Source organism: Oncorhynchus mykiss, chromosome 12 (genome assembly GCF_057628025.1).
Source record: "Oncorhynchus mykiss isolate SJ-2025 chromosome 12, ASM5762802v1, whole genome shotgun sequence".
In the NCBI taxonomy this organism is placed as follows: domain Eukaryota; kingdom Metazoa; phylum Chordata; class Actinopteri; order Salmoniformes; family Salmonidae; genus Oncorhynchus; species Oncorhynchus mykiss.
In genome coordinates, this window is record NC_143033.1 from 24,495,905 (window position 1) to 24,520,154 (window position 24,250).

Sequence of the window (24,250 nt, forward strand, 5' to 3'; positions counted from 1 at the left end):
GTGTGTGTGTGTGTGTGTGTGTGTGTAATTTTAGACCTCTTTGTGCTCTTCCTGGAAATTGCCATTACCTGGTTGCCAAGGCTTTCAATTAGCAAGCTTGGTGAATCAACAACAGCAAGAGCTCCATCAGAACAGAAGCAGCCTGCCTAAACACAACAAAGTGTTCCTATGGGAGGAGATGAAGGGACGCTCCCTCCACACAGCCATGTAGAGTAGGAGAGAATGGAGGAGAGCGAGAACTGGCAGCAGTCACAGTGAGTTTGGTAGTGCCACGCACGCACGCACGCACGCACGCACGCACGCACGCACGCACGCACGCACGCACGCACACACAGAGACGTACAGACATACACAGACCCCGTTTGGAATGAATGCAACAGCAGGAACAAAAGAACGAATTCTGCCTCTAATTATCCAGCTTTCCTCTGACATCCCTCCTCGCTCCCTCTTTTCTACCCCTCTATCTCCCTCTCCCTCTTCCTTCCCTCTCGCTCTCCTCCATATCAATCTTCCCTCTCTCTCTCTCCCCCCGGTCCACTGTATGTTATAAATCACTAGTCTACACCCTGTTGGATGAGATGCCAGAATGTTTGGTCACATTGGAATAACATTGGAAACAATACATAGGAATGGTCCTTTTTGTCATCCTTACAGTAGCACCAAGAAAACTGCAGCTGCTCTCTTTGTGTGTCTTTTAGGAGGTAGGGACATTATAGTATATCACCAATGAAATGTCCTCTCACCTGCCCCCTGCACTATTGTCAAAGCTTTCAAGTGCACACCCTACAGTGTCTATCATGCTCTCTCTTCCACACTAAGTCTACCTCTCTCCCTCCCTCCCCCTTCTCCTGCCTCCTATATAAATTCTCTACAGTGAATTGAAATGGGTTTTAACCCATTCATGGTTTTCCACGTGCTCCACATTTAACAAAGAGTGGTCTGAGAGTGACAGGCCTCCAATCTCTCCATCTCCATTTTACATTTGTCATTTAGCAGATGGTCTTATCCAGAGTGACTTACAACTAGTGAATTCATCTTAAGATAGCTAGGTGAGAACCACATATCACAGTCGTAGTGAATATATTTTCCCTCAATAAAGTAGTTGCCAGCAAAGTCTGGGGTATCAATCTGTAGTGCAAGGCTAACAAATTAGTAATAATAATAGTAGTCATTTGTAATTTGTCTTTTAACCTTAAATGGAGAGTCACTGACATCTATCACTCGTGCCTCATGGTTTCAAAGGCTTGGGGGCGGCAGGTAGCCTAGTGGTTAGAGTGTTGGACTAGTAACCGTAAAGGTTGCAAGATCAAATCCCCGAGCTGACAAGGTAACAATCTGTCGTTCTGCCCCTGAACAAGGCAGTTAACATATCCCCTTAGGCTGAGTATTGAAAATAAGAATTTGTTCTTAACTGACTTGCCCAAATAAATAAAAATACAATTACATGGCATTCACAAGAGATCTGGGAGATGATGGGATCTGGATCTAAGAGACCAATGATCAACACCTGTAGATATGTGTTACTGTATTTTAGAAGTGTGAAAAACATTTGTTCCTTTGAAGTACTTTGGTTTATTTTGATCATTCTGACTGTTTCATAGCGGTATGCTGGTGTTAGTTGACACTAAGGTGAATGGTCTGGGGTGGCAACCACAAAAGCCCACGCTCCGTCACCGTGGCAACCAATGGAAGCCAAAGTGGCTTTGCGTCCTGCACATTAGCAGTTCTAGTATAATAATGCTGGCGCATTAGTGCCTATTGAGTAACCCCATTCCACTTTCCAAAGCTAACAATATGCACATCAATGACTGTCAAGTAGTGAGGGGATCACACTCGATGGGCTTGGTAGCTTGGCAGAGTGTTTTTTCTAAAAAGCCACAAAGTAAAAAACACTGGGTTGAATTCCTCAGTAATGTAGGTGTCTGCCTGGTGTGTGGTTTGCTATGGCATGGTAAGTATTTAATTGTCCGTCTCGTTCTGATCACACAAGCACTTTGATTACTTTAATGACAGCCTACTAGGTCTGCATTTTAATCACAGACACACACACAGCAAACACCGCTGCTACAACACAATGGGAAACCCTGAAAGTGTGCCCACTCCACTTCAAAATGCACTGCACATCCCATTCTTTTATGGACTGATGTTGTGACCAGATATTGTGTGTTTGAATCCCCTTTTGGGGTTATACAAAGAGCAACTGTGGTAGTATGTAATAGACATTAACATGTCATAGTTGAACCACTCTGCAGAGCACCAGGACTCTGGAACCGCCAACTCTTTTTGAGCAATATTTACTGAGCGAGATAATAGCATACAGGGTATATACAGACAATCAATGTACACAAGGACAAGCAGTAAGTGCCACCCAGCACATGAAAAGACTCTGGCGGCTGATAGTTGAGTTTAGGTGGAAATGGCCATGACAGAGGGGAGGCCAGATAACCTTTGACCCCAGGGAGATAGCATTGACCCTGTCCAGTGATAAGGGGAGTGTGTCACGGTGGTCTGGTGTGTAGGTGAAGGGTCCTGACTGTAGTGTAGGGCTCTGGCCTGCTGTGTGTGGACTAGAGCCAGTGACAGATAGTGGATGGATAAGCGAAGACCTCAGCAAACACCAGACCCGGCCAGACCAGACCATTCGTCTCAGGCTGCCTGACAGACAGCAGGAGTACCCAACGGCACCACAGTGCAGCGCTGGACTGGCAGGCTCTTATCTCATCTCTAACCCTATAAATCAGACAGAAACATAAACACCTGCTAAAACAGGACCCCTGGGCCGCTAGCCTGCCGCTGGGGAGATGACACACGGTAGGGGGATGACCATGTTGAAAGAAACACAGATATGTGGGTGCTCATAGCATTCAGTAGCACATGGAGAAAATGTAATCTGCTGTCAACTTATTTGAGTTCAGAAATAGCTCATCACATTCACAGCACCCCAGTCTGTAAACAAATATGCATTTCCATGTAACAGCCTGTAGGTACACTCCGAGGAAACTGTGACTAATCTAGACCCGGTGAGCACACACGCTCACACACACGCTCGCACGCACGCTCGCACGCACGCACGCTCGCACACACACACACACACACACACACACACACACATACACATGCAGATGTTCGGCTCTGATTGGTGTTCAGTGCCAAAAGGCACAGCCTGAGTGAACATTGGGTCATTTGATAGCTTGCTGTATTTGATCAGATACTGTTTGCCTGCTTGTCTGTGCTCTCTCACCCAGTATACTGATCCACCATTCAAATAATACATTATACAACCATAGTCGGGTAGGAAACAGAGGTTTGTCATGACTGAAGTAACCATAGGGACAGATATAAGAGTGTCAGCTAAGAAGGATACAGAGGGATCAGAGTTTTCCCTCAGATCTGAAAGGGCTAGAAATTAGGGATCAGTTTTCCCTCAGATCTGAAAGGGCTGGTAACGTGGGATCAGAGTTTTCCCTCCGATCTGAAAGGGCTAGTAACGTGGGATCAGAGTTTTCCCTCAGATCTGAAAGGGCTAGTAACTTGGGATCAGAGTTTCCCTCCGACCTAAAAGGGCTAGTAACATGGGATCAGAGTTTTCCCTCAGATCTGAAAGGGCTAGTAACTTGGATCAGAGTTTTCCCTCATATCTGAATGGGCTAGTAACTTGGGATCAGAGTTTTCCCTCAGATCTGAAAGGGCTAGTAACTTGGGATCAGAGTTTTCCCTCAGATCTGAAAGGGCTAGTAACTTGGGATCAGAGTTCCCTCAGATCTGAAAGGGCTAGTAACTTGAAGCCTGCAGTGAATAGAATCAAAAGAAAATGTGATTTTTGTATGACATAATCATAATTTTACAGCTGCATGCAGCCCCAGTTTAGTATGAGACTGAATGGGCTAACAGGGTGAGGTTGTAACAGTGACTATGTTCTTTCCTTTCCTCAAGTCTAATCTGTAGAGCAGGCTGCAGTGGAAACGGGAAGGAGACACACCAGGGCTCGTATCACTGAGACTCACAGTGGCTCTTTGTGCTAGGTTCCCAGGTTAGGATACATTAACTATCAGGACCTCAGGATGATAAACCGAAAATTACCGACAGACATTGCCTTCCTCTTACCAAAAGCATTTTGCTTACATCTGTAATTTCCGGTAATTTTTCTACACAATGTTTCTGTAGATTGTTCTAAAACTATTATTGTTCAACAGTAATATATGCATTATGTTGATTCCAGCTATGAAAGTATCTGCCATTCCCTGTTTCGCTGTCGCCTGCTGACTCCCACTCCCTCTTCCCACTGTGCGCAAGGAGGAGGGAGAGACGCATTCTGAGAAGCACAAGCACATGACCGTTGCTCAGAATGCCATTGCGGAAAAAAACAGTTTTCAAAGCAACTACTGTTGTTCTAGTTACAGAGAGGAGAGTACCAGCCTTTTGGGAGTATATCATGTATTTCCAACCTCTTAATATTGAGTTCATGGCACCACTTTACAACCGGAGTAGGCTGTAGTTAGTATGCATTTGACCATTTGCAGTGAATAGGCCTACATTAAGTAGCCCCAAAAAATGTTTAGTGGAATTTATCGCAGATTTATTAATATCTCAAAACAATGTTAATTTATCACGACATGGGTTTTGTTCATATCTTCCAGCTCTACACTGACCAGACCCTGCCTGACTACAGCAGCCTACATCTCTCTCCCCCTCTCTCACTTTTTATCCACCCTTCTCTTTTCACCCTGCTTCCCCTCCCTCCCTATCTGTCGGTCTGTCTTTCTCCAGCGAGCTTGTCTTGCTATCTGTAGGCGACAGCATTTTGCTAGCCCACTATTCAGAGAAGGTATTAGGGTGAGGAGAAAGGAGACAGGAAAAAGGCGACAACAGTGGTTTGAAAAATTGCAATTTGCCAACATAAAAGGGGAGAAGACAAATGTGTTGGACATAAATAAGGTTTGGTGACAGGAGCAGCGGGTCCAGGATTAAGAGTGTCTCAGAGATAACAATTAGAGCTGAATACATTAGCCTCTGTGATCGATCGAGTGGCCACTAGCTGGGAGCCAGTAAGGGGATTTTTCTTCCTCAATTCCATCATTACATGTGTAGGTTGGGAAGTCTTCTGGGGTTTGTGGACAAAAGGAGAACATGCCTAAGGGATGGATGTTTAGCCAGCATACATCTGCTAAGGGGCCCCAGATCCACAGAGCACGACAGCCAACCTGTTCAGCCAATCCCATCTTCTCATTCTCATAAGCTGAGAAGAGCCGGGGTGAAATCACGCCACAGCATATTTGTGCTAGTTTTCTCCCTATATGTTTGGAATGGGCTATTGAATGTGACCGTATCTCTCAAACGCACCAGAAAACACACTCTGACACAAATCTGCAAGCATGATACACATAATGGTTTGGAAGCTTCACGCACTCACGCGCCACGCACGCACGCACGCACACACCCACACACACACACACACACACACACACACACACACACACACACACACAATTTCAACTTTAATTGGCAGAGAAGATGTGAATCCCCCGGCCTGGTCTTTCTCCCTCCACCCATTCCTATTCCATTCCCCTGTGGCTTGCAATTCTCTCCTCGTCAGCAATTTATTCTCTAAAGATAGGCACACAAAAAAGAGTGGAGGAGAAAAAAAAAGACATTCAGCCATACGCCTTGAAAGAAGTATCCTCTATATTCCTAATAAAGAGGAACCCCCCACAGTGCTGATCATTCACTATTCACAAAGCCGGCCCATTATCATCACAAGAGGAGAGACAGAGCAACAGTAGAGGGGAGGGCGAGGAAAGGAAATAGACGTTCTAGAAGCATCTTTACTGCTCAATAGATTCTACTCCATTATTTTGTAGTTGTGTACGTGTGTATCTCCATCCTCCCAAAGAGGCCACAACCCATCTCCTGTGCTTCTAGGCTATACAAGATCAGTAGAGCTAGAGCAGGGAGCGGTGGGTTATATACAGATCCTCCTAACACACATTCAGGCTGAAAGCAACATCTAATGTGGAAATGAGTGGTGCTTTTCCTTCTTCTGCTTATGAAAACATCCTTTTGGCCTGTATGGCCTTTTTTCTGTCTTGCAAACTAGCAGCTGTCTTATCATTCATGTCAACACACAAGAAGCCATAGAGACTCCCAGAGAAACACAAGACGTTAGCCAAACGGAGGAAAAACAAACACACAACACAGAGAGATGAGGACTAACAGCTCTGAGCCTTCAGCGGCTGGGCCACACAGCCCAGAGCCACATGGCCCACATCTCAGAGAGACTCTACTTCCTTTCCCCCCTGCCTGTGTTGATGGCCAAAGGCACACTTTCCCGGAGTGTTGGCACTTTGATATGAATCAGCCTTCTCCCTGCTCTGTGGAAATGCTAAGCCTATGGGAATGAAGGGGAAGGAATGTATTTAGACAGTACGTTTCAGCACACTCAGCCAAGCGTACACACACACACACACACACACACACACACACACACACACACACACACACACACACACACACACACACACACACACACACACCATCTGTCCCCATATATGTTCTATAAGTTAGTGGACATGTTCTGTGAATGATCCAAACATAGGACGACTGGATTGACGGGAAAAGAGGGCGCTGGGAAACTTCATAGGAAATGTGGAGGTCGGACACCTCGCAGGCAAACTGACCCAAGTTAATGAAAATAAACCATGCTATTTAGCCACCGTAATGGCTGTGAGCGGAGACTAGAGAGCACTTACAATCAGCCTGTTGGCAGTGTCTCCACGTCCATACACAGGCATCAGGGAATAACGCCTCCTCAATACAGAGCCAAGGCTAAGAAATCCCCCTCTCCTTTCACTGCAACCCCTCTTCAGAGACTTAAATCAAAGAGGAGTACACAGAAAAACAGAGAGAGAGAGAGAGAGGTGAAAGGGGTTCCCGCCTCCAATCTATCAATCACCCAGCCTGACATACTGACACATATCCTCAGATCCACATCAGGGGGAGCTGGCTTCCTACAACCCCCACCCCAGCCCCTCTATCAATTACATTTAAAGGGCTTTATTGGCATGGGACACATATTGCCTAAAAAAAGTGTAATAGATAATAAACAAAAGCGAAATAAACAATCACAAATGAACAGTAAACATTACACTCACAAAAGTATCAAAGGAATAGAGACATTTCAATTGTCATATTATGGCTATGTACAGTGTTGTAACAATGTGCAAATAGTTGAAGTACAAACAAGAAAATAAATAAACATAAATATGGGTTTTATTTACAATGGTGTTTGTTCTTCACTGGTTGCCATTTTCTTGTGGGAACAGGTCACAAAGCTTGCTGCTGTGTTGGCACACTGTGGTATTTCACCTAATAGACAAGGGAGTTTATCAAAATTGGATTTGTTTTCAAATTCTTTGTGGGTCTGTGTAATCTGAGGGAAATATGCATCTCTAATATGGTCATACATTTGGCAGGAGGTTAGGAAGTGCAGCACAGTTTCCTCCTCTTTCCTTGAGAGCCAGGTCTGCCTACGACGACCTCTCTCAATATCAAGGCTATGCTCTCTGAGTCTGTACATAGTCAAAGCTTTCCTTCATTTTGGGTCAGTAATAGTGGTCAGGTATTCTCTGTTTAGGGCCAAATAGCATTCCAGTTTGCTCTGTTTTTGGTTAATTCTATTCTAAGTCATCTTTTTTTTTCTCATGATTTGGTTGGGTATAATTGTGTTGCTGTCCTGGGGCTCTGTGGGGTGCTTGTGAGCAGAGCCCCAGGACCAGCTTGCTTAGGGGACTCTTCTCTAGGTTGGTGGGTGTAACTCAATACTAGGAAAATATTCTGAACGTTTGGTATACTCTTGAAAAGGGTGGGGCTCAAGCTGCATCCCTGTTTCACCCCACACACACTTGTTGTTTGTGTACATGGTTTTATAATCTTATAGGTTTTCTCTCTCTCTCTCCTGGTCTCCTCTGTCTCTCATTCAGATGATGGCCATTCCCCCTCCTCCCACTAAAAATTCCAGCTTTTTAAGGAAACTCATGTCCCTGTCCATCAAAGCCAAGCCCAGTGTATGTCTTTCTTAGAATGTAATATACTACACACAGCTCTTGTTTCACCACCACACCCTCTCCAGGGAGAGAGAGAGAGAGAGAGAGAGAGAGAGAGAGAGAGAGAGAGAGAGAGAGAGAGAGAGAGAGAGAGAGAGAGAGAGAGAGAGAGAGAGAGAGAGAGAGAGAGAGAGAGATCCCATTACGCAACCCAATCAGGTTAGATCCCTCCTCTGGTGTCCATGCAGCCATCCACTCAGTATGGAACAACCCACACACACGTAAGCATGTGTGCACACACGCACAGTTGTATATTGTGTGTGTATCATGTAAGAGTGTGTATCGTGTAAGAATGTGGATGAGTGATGTTGTGGAAGTGTGTGTATTTATGTGACTCATTGCCTCATCCATAGAGGGAAACCTGATGCTTTGAGGTTCAACTTTAGACCCAGCCGCAAGCCTAACTGTCTCTCAAATGGCACACTGCCCAATTAGGTCAACAATTTCATTTATTTGTCTTCATTCACTGGTCCTAAAACGGACTCTACTACCCAATAACCTTAAGTGTACACTGTCCATGACTTTCCCTTCACCTCAATAAAGAGCTCCATGATTGAATCAACTCTCTGAGGTCAATAGAACCCATGCTCATTTCCTAGGGTCCTCTAGGCTCCCTGCAGGCAGAGAAATATGTTGAGTGTCCTGCCTGACATTTATTGGATGGGAACTAGGTTATACATCTTGTTTTCCCTTCCTTCAGTTACAGCATGGCTCTGCTGGACTGCGCGTGTGTGTGTTTTGAGTGTACATGTGTGTTTCTGCTTACCGGGCGATATCCCGGCCCCTCAGTCATGCTTCAGGCTCCAGTACACACTACATCTGTCACTGTCTCTGCTCTGTCACTTCAGCTCTCCGTCCCCAAAAGAACAAGTCTCACTTCTTCACCATGAAGGACAGAGAGCGGAGCCCACACTTCTCCATCTGTTTCTCTACATCTCTGTCACTTATCTCCCTCTCAATTCAATTCAAGGGCTTTATTGGCATGGGAGACATATGTTAACATTGCCAAAGCAAGTGAAATAGATAATAGAAATAGATAATAAACAAAAATTAACAGTAAACATTACAACTCACAGAAGTTCCAGAATAATAAAGACATTTCAAATGTCATATTATGTCTATATACAGTGTTGTAGTGATGTGCAAATAGTTAAAGTACAAAAGGGAAAATAAAAAAAACATAGATATGGGTTGTATTTCTCTCTCTCTCAATCTCTCTCATAGTCTGGCTTTAACCATGCTTACACATTTCCAATGCTGTTAGTGTCACCACACACACAATGCACACACAGACAGAGTAAGTGTTTTTGATGCTCTGTACTGTAACTCTATAGGAGTCTCTCTCCCCAGTATGGGGGAGCAGCAGCAGCAGCAGTAGGCAGTAGGCACTAACACAAAGAGCCACTCCCGCTGGGCTATTCTACAGAGAGCTCTTTCATCCACACCATGAGCTCATACATTAACATGACTCATTTGAAGATGTGATCAAAAGACGGTGACTTTGCCTTCTCTAAAGTCAGCCAGTGGAAAATGGGGGAAAAGGCCAGAGCAATGAAAGGAATTATCTCTGAGCAGGTCAAACTTCTGACCAACACACATCATCACTGGTCACCTCACATCTCCCTCCATCCTCCACTCTCTATCCCCGTTACCATTACCCATAATCCCCTCTGCCTGCTCTGTGTCTGAGCTACCCCTCGGGGATAGGGCTGTGGCGGTCATGAAATCTTATCAGCTGGTGATTATCAAGTAAATAACTGCCGGTCTCACGGTAATTGACCCTTAATTAACATAAACATGTTTTAGCATCTCCTGGCTTCCACCAATAGCCTACAAGCCACTGATGCAGATCTTTGGAACATCTACATAAAAATTTTTTTTTTGAATTAATCAATTTAGCATAGCCTACACCATTACAAAAAAAATCCATGATTTATTTTAGACAGATCTAAAGAAACATGATATGAAGAAAATGTAGTCAATTACAGAAGAAAATAATAGCATACTCTGAGTTGTCCTTATGTTAGGCCCTGATCTGGCTATACACTGTGGCTGTGGGCTACACTAGTTCATTTAGCAGACAAAAATAATGTAATGTCACGGGCGTGGATCAGCTTTAATATAGCAAAAAGATTGTGGCTGCTATGATATAACTTTTTCAATTTAAATGATTATACAAAATTCTTGCAACAAATAGAATGTTATATATACACTACCGTTCAAAGGTTTGGGTTCACTTAGACATTTCCTTGTTTTTGAAAGAAAAGCACATTTTTTGTCCATTAATAAAATAAAATAATATATATATATATATATATATGGAGGATACTGCCCATATTGTGTTTTGTTATATTATGTTACTTGTTTTTGGTCGCAGGTTCAGGAATGGTTGAAGAATTGCAACATTTACCTGGACTTAACTCTGCAAATAGTACTGCTGGGTGATCTGAAAAATCATAGTCAATCTATCAATAATATAATAATTATAATATAATATATTAATTATTACAGTCTGTAGAAACTATGAGAAAATAAATGTTCAGAACTTTTGTGAAACATCACAGCACAGTTGAAAGTACATGGCAAATAGAAAACAAAACTGATGGGACTAAAAACAAACAAAAGATAACTAATGTAAAATATATGTCCTTCAAATGTATATAGTATGTATAAGCTGGAAGTAGAAGTGTTGACCACTAGTTTATTCCAATTAAGGGAGGGGTGGTAGGGTTACAGGGAAATAATAAAGGAGAATATATACAGTACCAGTCAAAATTTTGGACACACATACTCATTCCAGGATGTTTCTTTATGTTTTGCTCTTTTCTACATTGTAGTGAAGACATCAAAACTGAAATAACACACAAGGAATCATGTAGTAACCAAAAATGTGTTAAACAAATCAAAATATATTTTATATTTGAATCTTCAAAGTAGCCACCCTTTGCCTTGATGACAGATTTGCACACTCTTGGAATTCTCTCAACCAGCTTCATGAAATCACCTGGAATGCATTTCAATTTACAGGTGTGCATTGTTAAAAGTTAACTTGTGGAATTTCTTTCCTTCTTAATGCATTTGAGCCAATCAGTTTTGTTGTGACAAGTAGGGGTGGTACACAGAAGATATTATCGCCCTATTTGGTAAAAGACCAAGTCCATATTATGGCAAGAACAGCTCAAATAAGCAAAGAGAAACGACAGAAAGTTTCAAGAAAGTTTCTATAAGTGCAGTTGCAAAAACCACCATGAGCTATGATGAAACTGGCTCTCATGAGGACACAGGAAAGGAGGACCCAGAGGTACCTCTGCTGCAGAGGATAAGTTCATGAGAGTTACCAGCCTCACAAATCGGCAATTAACTGGCCCTCAGATTGCGCCTCACAGAGTTCAAGTAACAGACACATCTCAAAATCAACAGTTCAGAGAAGACTGTGTGAATCAGGCCTTCGTGGTCAAATTGCTGAAAAGAAACCAATACTAAAGGACACCAACAAGAAGAAAAGATTTGCTTCGGCCAAGAAACACGAGCAATGGACATTAGACCGATGAAAATCTGTCCTTTGGTATGATAAGTCCAAATTTGAGATTTTTGGTTCCAACCGCAGTGTCTTTGTGAAACGCAGAGTAGGTGAACGGATGATCTCCGCATGTGTGGGTCCCACCGTGAAGCATGGAGGAAAAGGTGTGATGGTACTTTGCTGGTGACACTTTCAGTGATGTATTTAGAATTCAAGGCACAGTTAACCAGCATGGCTACCATAGCATTCTGCAGCGATACACCATCCCATCAGTTTTGTGCTTAGTGGGACTATCATTTGTTTTTCAACAGTACAATGACCCAAAACACACCTCTAGGCTGTATAAGGGCCATTTGACCAAGAAGGAGAGTGATGGAGTGCTGCATCCGATGACCTGGCCTCCACAATCACCCGACCTGAACCCAATTGAGATGGTTTGGGATGAGTTGGATCGCAGAGTGAAGAAAAAGCTGCCAACAAGTGCTCTACATATGTGGGAACTTCTTCAAGACTGTTGGAAAGGCATTACAGGTGACTACCTCATGAAGCTGGTTGAGAGAATGTAAAGCTGTCATCAAGGCAAAGGGTGGCTACTTTGATGAATTTAAATTATAAAATGTATTTTGATATGTTTAACAGTCGTTTGCTTATTACATGATTCAATATGTGTTATTTCATTGTTTGGATGTCTTCAATATTATTCTAAAATGTAAAAATAAAGAAAAACGCTTGAATGTGTCACACCCTGATCTGTTTCACCTGTCTTTGTGCTTGTCTCCACCCCCCTCCAGGTGTCGCCCATCTTCCTCATTATCCCCAGTGTATTTATACCTGTGTTCTCTGTTTGTATGTTGCCAGTTCGTCTTGTCAGCGTATTTTCTCATCTCCCTGCTTTCTCAAGTTCTGTTTCCCCGGTTCTGACCATTCTGCCTGCCCTGACCCCGAGCCTGCCTGCCGTTCTGTACCTGCCTGACTCTGACATGGATTACGGACCTCTGCCTGCCTTTCACCTGTATTTTGCCTGCCCCCTGTTTGGTTCAACACACATCTGTGACCCTAGCTGTCTGCATCTGGGTCTAATCCTGAGTTCTGATAGAATGAGTAGGTGTGTCCAAACTTTTGACTGGTACTGCGTTTGCATATATATATATAGGGGGGACAACTCCTGCGTCACTGCGAACCCTTTGAGTTGAATCAGTAGGACATAAGTCAATTTAGCCTCTACAAACGTGCCCTCAACATCCCAAAAGAAACTCACCAGGTCAGAACAGAGAGAATGAAGAAAGAAAGAAATAAAGAAAGGTTTGCTGTTAGGCAGCACAGTAGATCTCCTTAGAGTGAGTCAGTGGAGTGGACACATGAAGTACTGTAGCTGGGTGATAGATGGATACAAAGTGTGACTGTGGCAGGGACAGAGTGTGAGGGCATGACCATTGTCGTTAATCCCTGTCAACAGGAAGTAGAGGAACGCTGCTTTGAGTGCTTCCCTCTCTTCCCTCTGTCCCTGTTGTCTTTCCTGCCTACTGCCAAAACCAGTGCTTTTGTCACCTCCAGCACCCCACCCCTCCCTTATAGGTTCACCAAGCATTGGTTGATGTGTATTTTGTCCGTGCAGGCAGACAGAGTCCTCACGGGGGGACAATGGGGTGAAAGCGTGCCTAATTGGCAGCACCACAGGCTTATCCCTCACACTGGGCAGACTCAGCAGAAATACACTGGCATCAGTTAGGTTCACAGTAACCCTTAGTCTAAACTACAGCACTACTAGATACTCAAACACACAAACACATCTATTATGGATGGTACAGTAGGTGGGTCGTATAGTAACAGTTCACCAACCTTCTTGGAGTATTATTTTACTACAGGGATCTAAAGCAGACATTGAAATTATGCATTTGTCACATCTCAAAAACCGTACCCCTGAGCTCTCGGACAGTCCCAACCTATCCTTGACCCCTCACTAAGACTCAGGTGGTGGAAGGCCGCGTGGTCATGGATATGAGGTGGTTCTGGGACAGCGAGGACATGCTCAGCCCTGAGAGGCCCAGGACACATGCTGAGACAAGCCATGTGAGCATAACTTAAATTACCTCACCCTGCAACTGGGTATACCCACTACTGAGAAGAGTGGTTTACACAACTGTACAAAACACATAAAATGGTAAAACAGGGATGGGTGGAAGAATAATTAGAAGGAAGGGAGGGGGGGGGTAGCGTGTTCTCCTGGGATCCCTAGCCTTTTCCCTTGACTGTGAGAGGACCACACAGGAAGCAGAGATCTAAATACATCAGGGGACTGACTGAAGGGAAGCAAGGGAAGCTCCTTGTAATAAAGTTAATGAAAGACAAATAGTCTTGCAAGTAAACAAAGTATCTTCAGTGGAACTTGGCAAAGGGTTAGAAGAGAGAGACAGAGAGTAGGGTGCAGGCTCTATTTAAGGCTTCAGGTTAGAGGTGTAGGCTAAACTAGAGAGAAGATGAGTGTTGTGGGAGGGGGTGGGGGCAGGGACCTAGGTCCTGGGGGATGAGGGGATGGGGTGAGGGGACGGGGGGTGAGGGGACGGGGGTGAGGGGACAGAGGGAGAGCAGAGGCCTAGAAGACAGGGGCTACAGAGAGCTAGAAGTAGGTCAGTGTATAAGGGAAGTTTGCATGCAACTACAGCAGGTCACCTTTCGGTGCGGTCAGGTCGGGCAAAGATAAGTCAATTATACGCGGAAATGTGTAATTTGATTCACTGATGTTTCTATTAAGCTCTGGTTGTGCTAAATTAGCTTTGATGAAAAACACATTCCTTCTACTCAACAGGAGGACACGGACATTAGACATAGTGTGAATGTGCGTGATTAGACCGTGTGAATCTGCGTGATTAGACAGTGTGAATCTGCTTGCGTGTGTGAGAGAGTTCATGTTGCGTGTGATAGAAACATACTCTGGTGAAATAAAACACCCAAGACCAAACAGAGAACCTTATCTCACATCCAGTTTGTTGTTTGTCTTCACATGGCTGTGACACATTCACTGTATAATGTGTTTGTTCAGCTGCACAAAAGAAGGTTGGTTCATTGGTCAAGTTTAAAATAAGAGGCAAATAAACCTGTAAGAGAACTAAGAGAGCGTTTGTACAATTGGTCTGGCAGACTTACCACGAAACAAGCTGGTGCATCAACTAACTAAGTGAAAACGAGTCCTGAACTACACTGTCTGGAAACACTGAACAACAGCTAGACCAGGCTCCTTCCAAACACTGCACCGATTATAAAGCATTGTAAGATTACATATGAATAAACAGTGTTACAGTACTACATCACCCCAGGCAGTTAGAATATAAAATATATAGAGAGGTATATGCATGGTTATTCCTGCCCTGACATGTGAAACCCTCATGTTCTTCAAAGGCCTTAAAGGTAGAGAGTAGAGTATTACTTTATTCATCCCAACTTGGGAAATAGTTTATCACAGCATGCATCATCAATAACTTACACGGTAGTGACGGTTGGAGTTGCTCCTTCCGTGTTTGTAGCTCCAGAAAAGCCGTGCTAAACCCTGGGACCGACTCTGCCCTCCCTACCTGTCAGACAGCCAGCACTGGTTGAAACAAGGATTACCACTACAGGCCCATTAGCAAGGACTGAGGTCGGACACTGATGTTAGGCGATTAGGCCTGGCTCACAGTCGGCGTTGCAATTCATCCCAAAGGTGTTTGATGTGGTTGAGGTCAGGGCTCTGTGCAGGCCAGTCAAGTTCCTCCACAACAATCTTGATAAACTATTTGTGTATGGATCTCGCTTTGTGCACGGGGGCATTGTCATGCTGATACAGGAAATTACCTTCTGCAAACTGTTGCCACAAAGTTGGAAACACAGAATTGTCTAGAATATAATTGTATGCTGTAGCGTTAACATTTCCTTTCACTGGAACTAAGGGGCCTAGCCCGAACCATGAAAAAAGCCCTAGACCATTATTCCTCCTCTACCAAACTTTACAGTTTGCACTATGCATTGGGGCAGGTAGCGTTCTCCTCAAATCCGCCAAACCCAGATTTGTCCATCAGACTACCAGATGGTGAAGCGTGATACCCCACTTCAGAGAACGCGTTTCCACTACTCCAGAGTCAGAATGGTGGTGAGCTTTACACAACTACAACCAACACATGGCATTACGCATGGCACTGCTCAACCATGGAAAACCATTTCTTGAAGTTCTCAACGAACAGTTATTGTGCTGACGTTGCTTCCAGAGGCAGTTTGTAACATTGTGTTGCAACCGAGGACAGATGATTTTTACGCGCTTCAGCACTCAGCGGACCCATTCTGTCCCACATACTCTTGTATAGAGCAAGCTAGCATTTTACCTTGGTTGACCTTGCACTGGGGGTTAGAAAATAAACAATGATGACAAAAAGAATAAACAGGCTGCCATACTCTGCAGATAGTTCCAACGATCCAGTAAGGGGCCAGTAGAGTAATTAGTATTGTTGAGCTGACTTCAGGTAAACTGTATGCAGGCCCAGATGCAGCCTGAGCCTTCATATTATCTGTATGTTTTGTGTCTGGCATGGCTGTAGTCATCTTAGATGCTGTTCAAAGGCTGAACGAGAGAGTGAGAGTGAGAGTGAGAGTGAGAGAGAGAGAGAGAGAGAGAGAGAGAGAGAGAGAGAGAGAGAGAGAGAGAGAGAGAGAGAGAGAGAGAGAGAGAGAGAGAGAGAGAGAGAGAGAGAGAGAGAGAGAGAGAGAGAGAGAGAGAGTGAGAGTGAGAGTGAGAGTGAGAGTGAGAGTGAGAGTGAGAGAGAGAGAGAGAGAGAGAGAGAGAGAGAGAGTGAGAGTGAGAGAGAGTGAGAGTGAGAGTGAGAGTGAGAGTGAGAGAGAGAGAGAGAGAGAGAGAGAGAGAGAGAGAGAGAGAGAGAGAGAGAGAGTGAGAGTGAGAGTGAGAGTGAGAGAGAGAGAGAGAGAGGTCCCTCACGTAGACACTCACCAACCAAGACTTCACAAAATTGGACAAACACCAAATTCCTCAATATCCTCAGTGTACAACGTAGAACACCAAATAATGCATGCAGAGCAGGATCTGGCCGATACCCGCTAATTATCAAAATCCAGAAAATAGCCATTAAATTCTACAACCACCTAAAAGGAAGCCATTCCCAAACCTTCCATAACAAAGCCATCACCTACAGAGAGATGAACCTGGAGAAGAGTTCCCTAAGCAAGCTGGTCCTGGGGCTCCGTTCACAAACACAAACAGACCCCACAGAGCCCCAGGGCAACAGCACAATTAGACCAAATCATGAGAAATCAAAAAGATAATGAGTTGACACATTGGAAAGAATTAACAAAAAAACAGAGCAAACTAGAATGCTATTTGGCCTTAAACAGAGAGTACACAGTGGCAGAATACCTGACCACTGTGACTGACCCAAACTTAAGGAAAGCTTTGACTATGTACAGACTCAGTGAGCATAAACTTGCTATTGAGAAAGGCCGCCGTAGGCAGACGTGTCTCTCAAGAGAAGACAGGCTAGGCTTTTGCCACAAGAAAAGGGCAACCAGGGAAGAACAAACACCATTGTAAATACAACCCATATTTACGCTTATTTATTTCCCTTGTGTACTTTAACCATTTGTACATTGTTACAACACTGTATATATATATATATAATATGACATTTGTAATGTCTGTATTGTTTTGAAACTTCTGTATGTGTAATGTTTACTGTTAATTTTTATTGTTTATTTCACTTTTGTATATTATCTACCTCACTTGCCTTGGCAATTTTAACACATATTTCCCATGCCAATAAAGCCCCTTGAATTGAATTGAAATGAGAGAGAGAGAGAGAGAGAGAGAGAGAGAGAGAGAGAGAGAGAGAGAGAGAGAGAGAGAGAGAGAGAGAGAGAGAGAGAGCGAGAGAGAGAGAGCCAGGGCCAGACTTGTCATCACCATGAGACCATGACTTCACAGTCTATACTGGTCCATGGCTCTTGACTGGGCTGGTTTGGTGCGGTGGTTGGTGACATTGGATATTCTCCTTTTTGTGATCGTCCCAACCTGGCAGGAACCACAGTACTGCTCAGACATCTAATGAATGGCTGCTTTCTGTAATTATTTAGTGTAATAAAGAAGTGATATCCTGAGACGAAGGTTATACACCAGCCCAGCCCCAAGGTGGTTTTAACCCACCACCACCCAGAGAGAGAGAGCATTACTTACTGGCTACTTCCAGTGAGGCGTTGTGGCTAATGGCCTGGCCAAGGTAGTTACGGGCCACACACACGTAGCTGCCGTCGTCTGGCTTGCTGCGTCGGCCGTGGACGATGCGCAGGAAGAAGAGGGAGCCGCTGGGCAGCAGCATGCGGTGGGAACGGGGGTTGTCCCGGTCTGTCTCCACCCGCTCCCCGTCCTTGTACCACTCCACCGTGGGGGCGGGACGCCCCTCCGCCTTGCAGTTGAGGGTGGCCGGCTCCCCCTTGGACACGATGAGGTCAGAGGGGTGCTCCACGATCCGGGGAGGGGAGTCATCCTGACGCAGACGAGATCCTGGGACGAGAGGAGACATAACATGAGACTTACATTGTACGTATGCTGAATGCACGTATGCTGAATGCACGTATGCTGAAGCCTTCCCTGACCGGATGCTCCTCACATTTCTCAAAATAAAAATAAATAGATAATAAATCCCTCCCATCTTCCAGTAAAGAGATCTTCTTCCTTGGATTATGGCTGAAATAAAGCTCTTTCAACCTCGCGAACAGGCAAACATCTCCTGAATAGGTGTTGAACTAACTTTTTTTTCTCACTTGCCTCACTCTGTTAAATACTTATTTACATTTGTAAGACCTAAGCACAATATAATCAGCAGCACATGCCATGACCCAAACATCACTCTGTCATATGAATGCATTCCTCACCCTCAGCCTTAACTATAGGCCAGAGGGCAGGGTCTGTCCCTCCCCTTTTACACACACACAATATTGTAGCTCTCTGAGGAAGCATGCATGAGAAAAAGTTGCTTATTTGAGTCTGGGGGAATATAAACTATGTGGAGACCATATTTATCACGCACACAGAGACACACACATTAACAAAGCACCCACTAAGATTAAGTGATTTACCTCACAAATTCTCTCAAACACGCACATGCACACCACACACACACACATGCTATACATCTCTCTAATGCATGAATAGCCCAGGAAGCCATACCGTGTCTGTAATGCACACATCCAGCAGTACAGTGCATATCAGTCTCAGCAGTTGTTCACTTCAGCAGCAGCACAGTAATTAGACAGGGCAATATCGTAGCTGTGCTGGTGGATGTACCAACTGTTATCCTGTCTGACATTCTAATGAACACACATTGTCATGTGGCAGACACAATGTTTCTCTATTGTTTAAGGGCCCAGAGCCCCAGGAGGCAATACATAGCAGTAAGCACAGCTGGCATAACTTAATAAACAATTATTCCCTTAAATCTCCACTGCAAAAACAAAATGTTGTTTATAGTTGTGAGAGTATGATATGAGCATTTTTCTAAATCTATATGTTCTGTGCTATAAACTGATTATAAGGGTGTAAAACCTAATGCTGTTCATTTTCAATATGGACGCTTTATAATATTTTCCAAGGCTCTCGCGCTCTCTGTTGATATGCATAAAGCTCAGAGACAGGGAGAGATAGAAGAGAGAGGGAGGTTTACTTTGAAACATGTACAACCCCGCTGAAGGAATTCAGGGCTATTCACTCCTGTGAAGCGCTGAGGCGGACGGGTCTAGCTGTTAATCAACTTCCATTTGTCAGAAGTCTTTGATCCTGCTGTCGGCACAGTAACACTCTCTGAGAGGGAGAAGAAGAGAACGCTGCTATGTCCACTGTATGTTTTATTAAACAAGGCTTTGAAGTGTTTCCATGTTCTGCCATGGGGTTTAGCCCTCCCTAATAAATTATTTCAACCAAAAAATTATATCTATCAGGCAGCAGTCAGGAGCTATTTCTTTAAGGAATTATACATTAACATTCTGCTGGGTAAGTGGTGCAAAGCTGCAGAAGATGGCAGATTGGGAGCTGGGCAGGCAGCGGGCAGGCAGGCAGGCAGGCAGGCAGCGGGCAGGCAGGCAGGCAGGCAGGCAGGTAGCGGGTAGGCAGGCAGGCAGGCAGGTAGCGGGCAGGCAGGTAGGCAGGCAGGCAGGCAGGCAGGCAGTGGGCAGGCAGGCAGGTAGGCAGGTAGCGGGCAGGCAGGCAGGCAGGCAGCGGGCAGGCAGGCAGGCAGGCAGGTAGCGGGAAGGCAGGCAGGTAGCGGGCAGGCAGGCAGGTAGCGGGTAGGCAGGCAGGCAGGCAGGCAGGCAGTTAGTGGGCGGGCAGGTAGGCAGGCAACGGGCAGGCAGGCAGGCAGCGGGCAGGCAGGCAGGCAGGCAGGCAGTGGGCAGGCAGGCAGTGGGCAGGCAGGCAGTGGGCAGGCAGCGGGCAGGCAGGCAGCGGGCAGGCAGGCAGTGGGCAGGCAGCCTACAGCTCTCTCAGAATATTATTTATGACAATGGAGTGGGAGAAGTTGTGTGTGGGTGTGTGGTGTGCGTACATGCTTGCGTGCACATTGTAGATAATTCAAATGGGTGTAAGCTAAAACACCTGGTCTTAATGGTGAGTAATTATCTTCTCCAAATCAAGAGTGCTGGCATGTGCAACTGCGTCCTTGTGTGTTTGCGAGTAGAGCCTCTCCTTGAAGTCATTACGGAAAACCTGGAGATATGGGCCAAAACCTCCATCTATACAAACACTAACAATCACACAGTCTCCTCCTACTCTGTTTACCTGTCACTCATTACACAGTGTCCTGGCCTCCTGAGCCCCCCCCCCCCCCCCCCCCCTCCCTCCCTCAGGGGATATTAGATAAAGGCTCCTTAATGAGCTCCATGTTACTGCCTCCCTCCATCCATCCCTCCGTCCTTCTATCCTTCCGTTCCACCATCTCTCCAGATTTAACTCATCTTCTTCCCCGTTACAACTAACAAAGGACATTTGTACTGGCTCTACTGTAGCTACCCTTACTATTTGAACGGATCCACTATGGCATAAAAAGGTTTAAGTGCTTAACTATGCTTGGCTGTGTGTGATACTCGAGAGAGAGAGAGAGAGAGAGAGAGAGAGAGAGAGAGAGAGAGAGAGAGAGAGAGAGAGAGAGAGAGAGAGAGAGAGAGAGAGACAGAGAGAGAGAGAGACAGAGAGAGAGGACAGTTAATACTGTCCAGTAATTGCAGCCATTTGTGGGTGGTACAGTATATTACCTGTTTTACTGCCTGTTGGGAACACAGGGGTGTGATTTGGCTGCTCTTTCATGTGGCCGGGAGCACAGTGGTTCACAGTGCTGACTTACAGGGCCCGCAGTGGGTCTGACTGGGTTCATGTTTTATAATGCATGTTTTATAATGCTTTAATGGGGAGATGATGCAGTAGAGCAGATACAGAGCCCTAACTCACAGACCTACACCAGAGAAGCTGCAACACGTTACTGTACTGTAGCACAGAGACTGTGGGGGGAGGAGCAGTCACAGTGCTGTCGTCCTACTGATTCCTTTAAACCACAAATAGTCAGCCACATAAATACCTCACACATTGTATGTCTGTTGGATGCGTGTGCTCTTTGTCGTCCTCTGGAAATGACTACGGATTTGGTACATTACAAATAGAAATGATATACTGTACATTCAGTGATGCTATGACTTCAGTGCAGTAGGTATGGCATTACACTGGCTCAGAACAGAATGTCCCATGGATAACACTGAAAACCCACCAGGACAGAGAACCTACATGCCTGGTCATCCTGAGAACAATGATCTAATTAAGTCTCGCTGTAATGAAACGATACAAAACATAATTATGGGGTGTTTTCTAAAGGCAGGTGAGAGGGCTCCATCAAGCATTTCAAATGAATGCACAAAAACACAAACACATCCATACACAAACAACTCCATGGTGGAAAATACAGAAAACCACCAACCTAGCCGCAGGGCAAGATCATACATATTTCATTTCAATTTCAATAAACACCCTGTGCAGACATATTCAGAAGGGTAATAAATGGAGTGGAGAACGACCGCCAGTTTACCCAGTTCCCTGTTCTCTGCACGCTTGTTGTGTTGCTTGTTTTAATTATGTTGGGTTTGTGCCTGAGGGGTGTAGAAGCTCCCTGAGCTGGCTGGTGTTACTGGGCTGTAGTATCACCCCGCCACAGGTGGGCTTGAGGAAGACCAAGCCTTATCTGCAAAGAGCCAGCCGAAAGCCAGCACGCAATCCCACACATAAACACACACACACATACAAATGCACACTCACACACCGAAATGAATGCATACACACAGACCAAAACACACACACACATACACACACCGCACACACAAACACTGCATGCATACACACAGACCATAACAGGTACGCATCCACACTGCATGCACCTTGTGAACACACACACACACACCAATGTTCATTTGTAAACACCTCTGCCAGACATACACTTCCTTCTTACGACTGTAGTGATGAGAATCAGCTTTGGTGTGGAGGGAAGGACGAGGGGAATACGAGGGAGGATGGGAGGAGAGAGTGAAGGAAGGAAGACGGGAGAGGTGAATCTCCTCTGTCTTTTCAGAACTGCCCTGGGTTCTCTTTCCAGGAAGAGACAAAGAGAGTGTGAGACCAAGCAAGAGACCATAGTATTGTACAGATATCCAACACACCTTGATAAGCATAGTTCCACCCAGATACTGTATGAACGCATACAAATTAATGGATGAAAACAGAACAGACATCAACCTCTTTATTAAGACATCAAAGACTATGCAGTGACTGTCTGAGCATATGTCGAGTATTACATTGCTGAGATCAAGTGTGGTTTCATGACTCTGTTGGTGGCCCTGAACCCAAAGTATCTCCTTTACGTTCCTGTGTCTCAGCTTGCCAAACAGAGTGCGATGCCATGAGCCGGGTGACGCAAACACACCACTTAAAGAGATGCGATATCAACCGCAAATCCAAGCATGGCACTTGGTATTACAATGGCTGCAATTTCTCAATGTAAAATAACCACTCTACAGGTAGGAGACCACATTATCACACACAAACACACAGGAAATGAGTGGTAAAAACTGATCTGGAGATAAAGCAGTTCCACGGGCAGCAGTGTGAAGAAGTGTAGCGTCGGGTTACAGTTTCTGGCCCAGCTTCACACACCAGGCCCACTACAAGCACTCCTTAAACAATGTGAATAATTGTCTACTCGCTGGTTCCCCAAACACCCAGGTACTTGAGTTGCAGTTGGTGACATTGACAGTGTGGAAAGCTTTGGCCACTATGTCACCCCCTGGTATCAGTGATGCCTTAAATGACATCACCGCATCAAGTGGAGAGTCCTGGCCAATCAGAACTGATGTAGCGGGTAAAGTAAATCTGCGCCTGGGGTGCGTCTGGGATTACCTATGTATGAGTCTGTCCGGTGGGTTCCTAGTGTGGTAAATGGAAGAGTAATCTAATATGTGCATCCTCCCCTCTCATCCCTTTGGCCAAATGGTATAGACAGGAATAGGGGGGAAATTGATTCTTGAAAACGGATTACAACGAACCTCAAGGGTCTTCACACTATCTATCATAACAGTGGACATACACAGAGACAACACACATAGCACTCTGCACTCAGCACTCAGCACTCACATGCAACATACAGGTAACTGCCAAAATAAAGGAAACACCAACATAAAGTGTCTAAGAGCATTGGGCAATCACGAGCCAGGACAGACAGACAGACAGACACAGACAGACAGACAGACAGACAGACACTATGCTCTTTTGAGACTCCTCTTTCAAAGTCACTTCTAGCCATGGTAGCCAAAATAATGGGCAACTGGGCATTTTTATACATAATCTTAAGCATGATGGGATGTTAATTGCTTAATTAATTTAGGAACCACACCTGTGTAGAAGCACCAGGGGGGACGATTGCCCCCTCTCAGTGAAGCCACAGAAGTTCAAGGCCAACCACGGTCCTGCAGGCATTGTTAGCAGAAAACAGGATCCCTATTATAGTGAATGGAAAAATGGCAAACTTTGTGTAACTAAAAATATGTTTAGAAAACAATATTGGTGCCAATAATTGCTTCTAATACACCAGATGTATGGCCTTGTAACACAGAAGAAGTTATAAAGATAACTTAGTTGCTAGTGGTAGCCTGCAGTACCCCAGTAAGCCTTCAACTTGAGGGGGTAGCACTGAGCTGAGGATGGAACCAGAGCCAGTCAGGGTGAAATTGGAGGTGAGCGATGGACGCAAAGCAGAGACAGTGAAGGAGTTGATGGGGAGATTGGAGGAGAGAGTAATGTTGCTGTGTTGGTGCATGAGGCACGACATCCGCCCGACGGAGCGTGTCCTTGATTTGATGTCACCTGAGTCAGCTCTCCATACTCGTCCTGAGGTCCGTGCTAGCCGTCTGGTGAAGACTGTGCCAGCCTCACACACCAGGCCTCCTGTGCGCCTCCCCAGCCCTGCACGTCTGCTGCCAGCTTGGCGCTACAGATCTCCAGTACGCGTTCTTAGCCTGGTGCGCTACATTCCAGCTTCCCGCACCTGCCGGGCTAGGGTGAGAATCCAGTCAG

General features: G+C 45.1%; 1 protein-coding gene across 3 annotated transcripts in view; it reads right to left on the reverse strand.

The window, feature by feature from the left end:
* LOC110537230 (roundabout homolog 1) overlaps nucleotides 1–24,250 on the reverse strand; it is a 207,148-nt gene that overhangs the window by 105,270 nt on the left and 77,628 nt on the right. For all 3 annotated transcript variants that reach the window (XM_090192051.1, XM_090192053.1, XM_090192052.1), the window contains one exon: nucleotides 17,828–18,154. In XM_090192051.1, coding sequence (XP_090048177.1) covers nucleotides 17,828–18,154 — 327 coding nt within the window. The remainder of the gene's footprint in view (nucleotides 1–17,827; nucleotides 18,155–24,250) is intronic.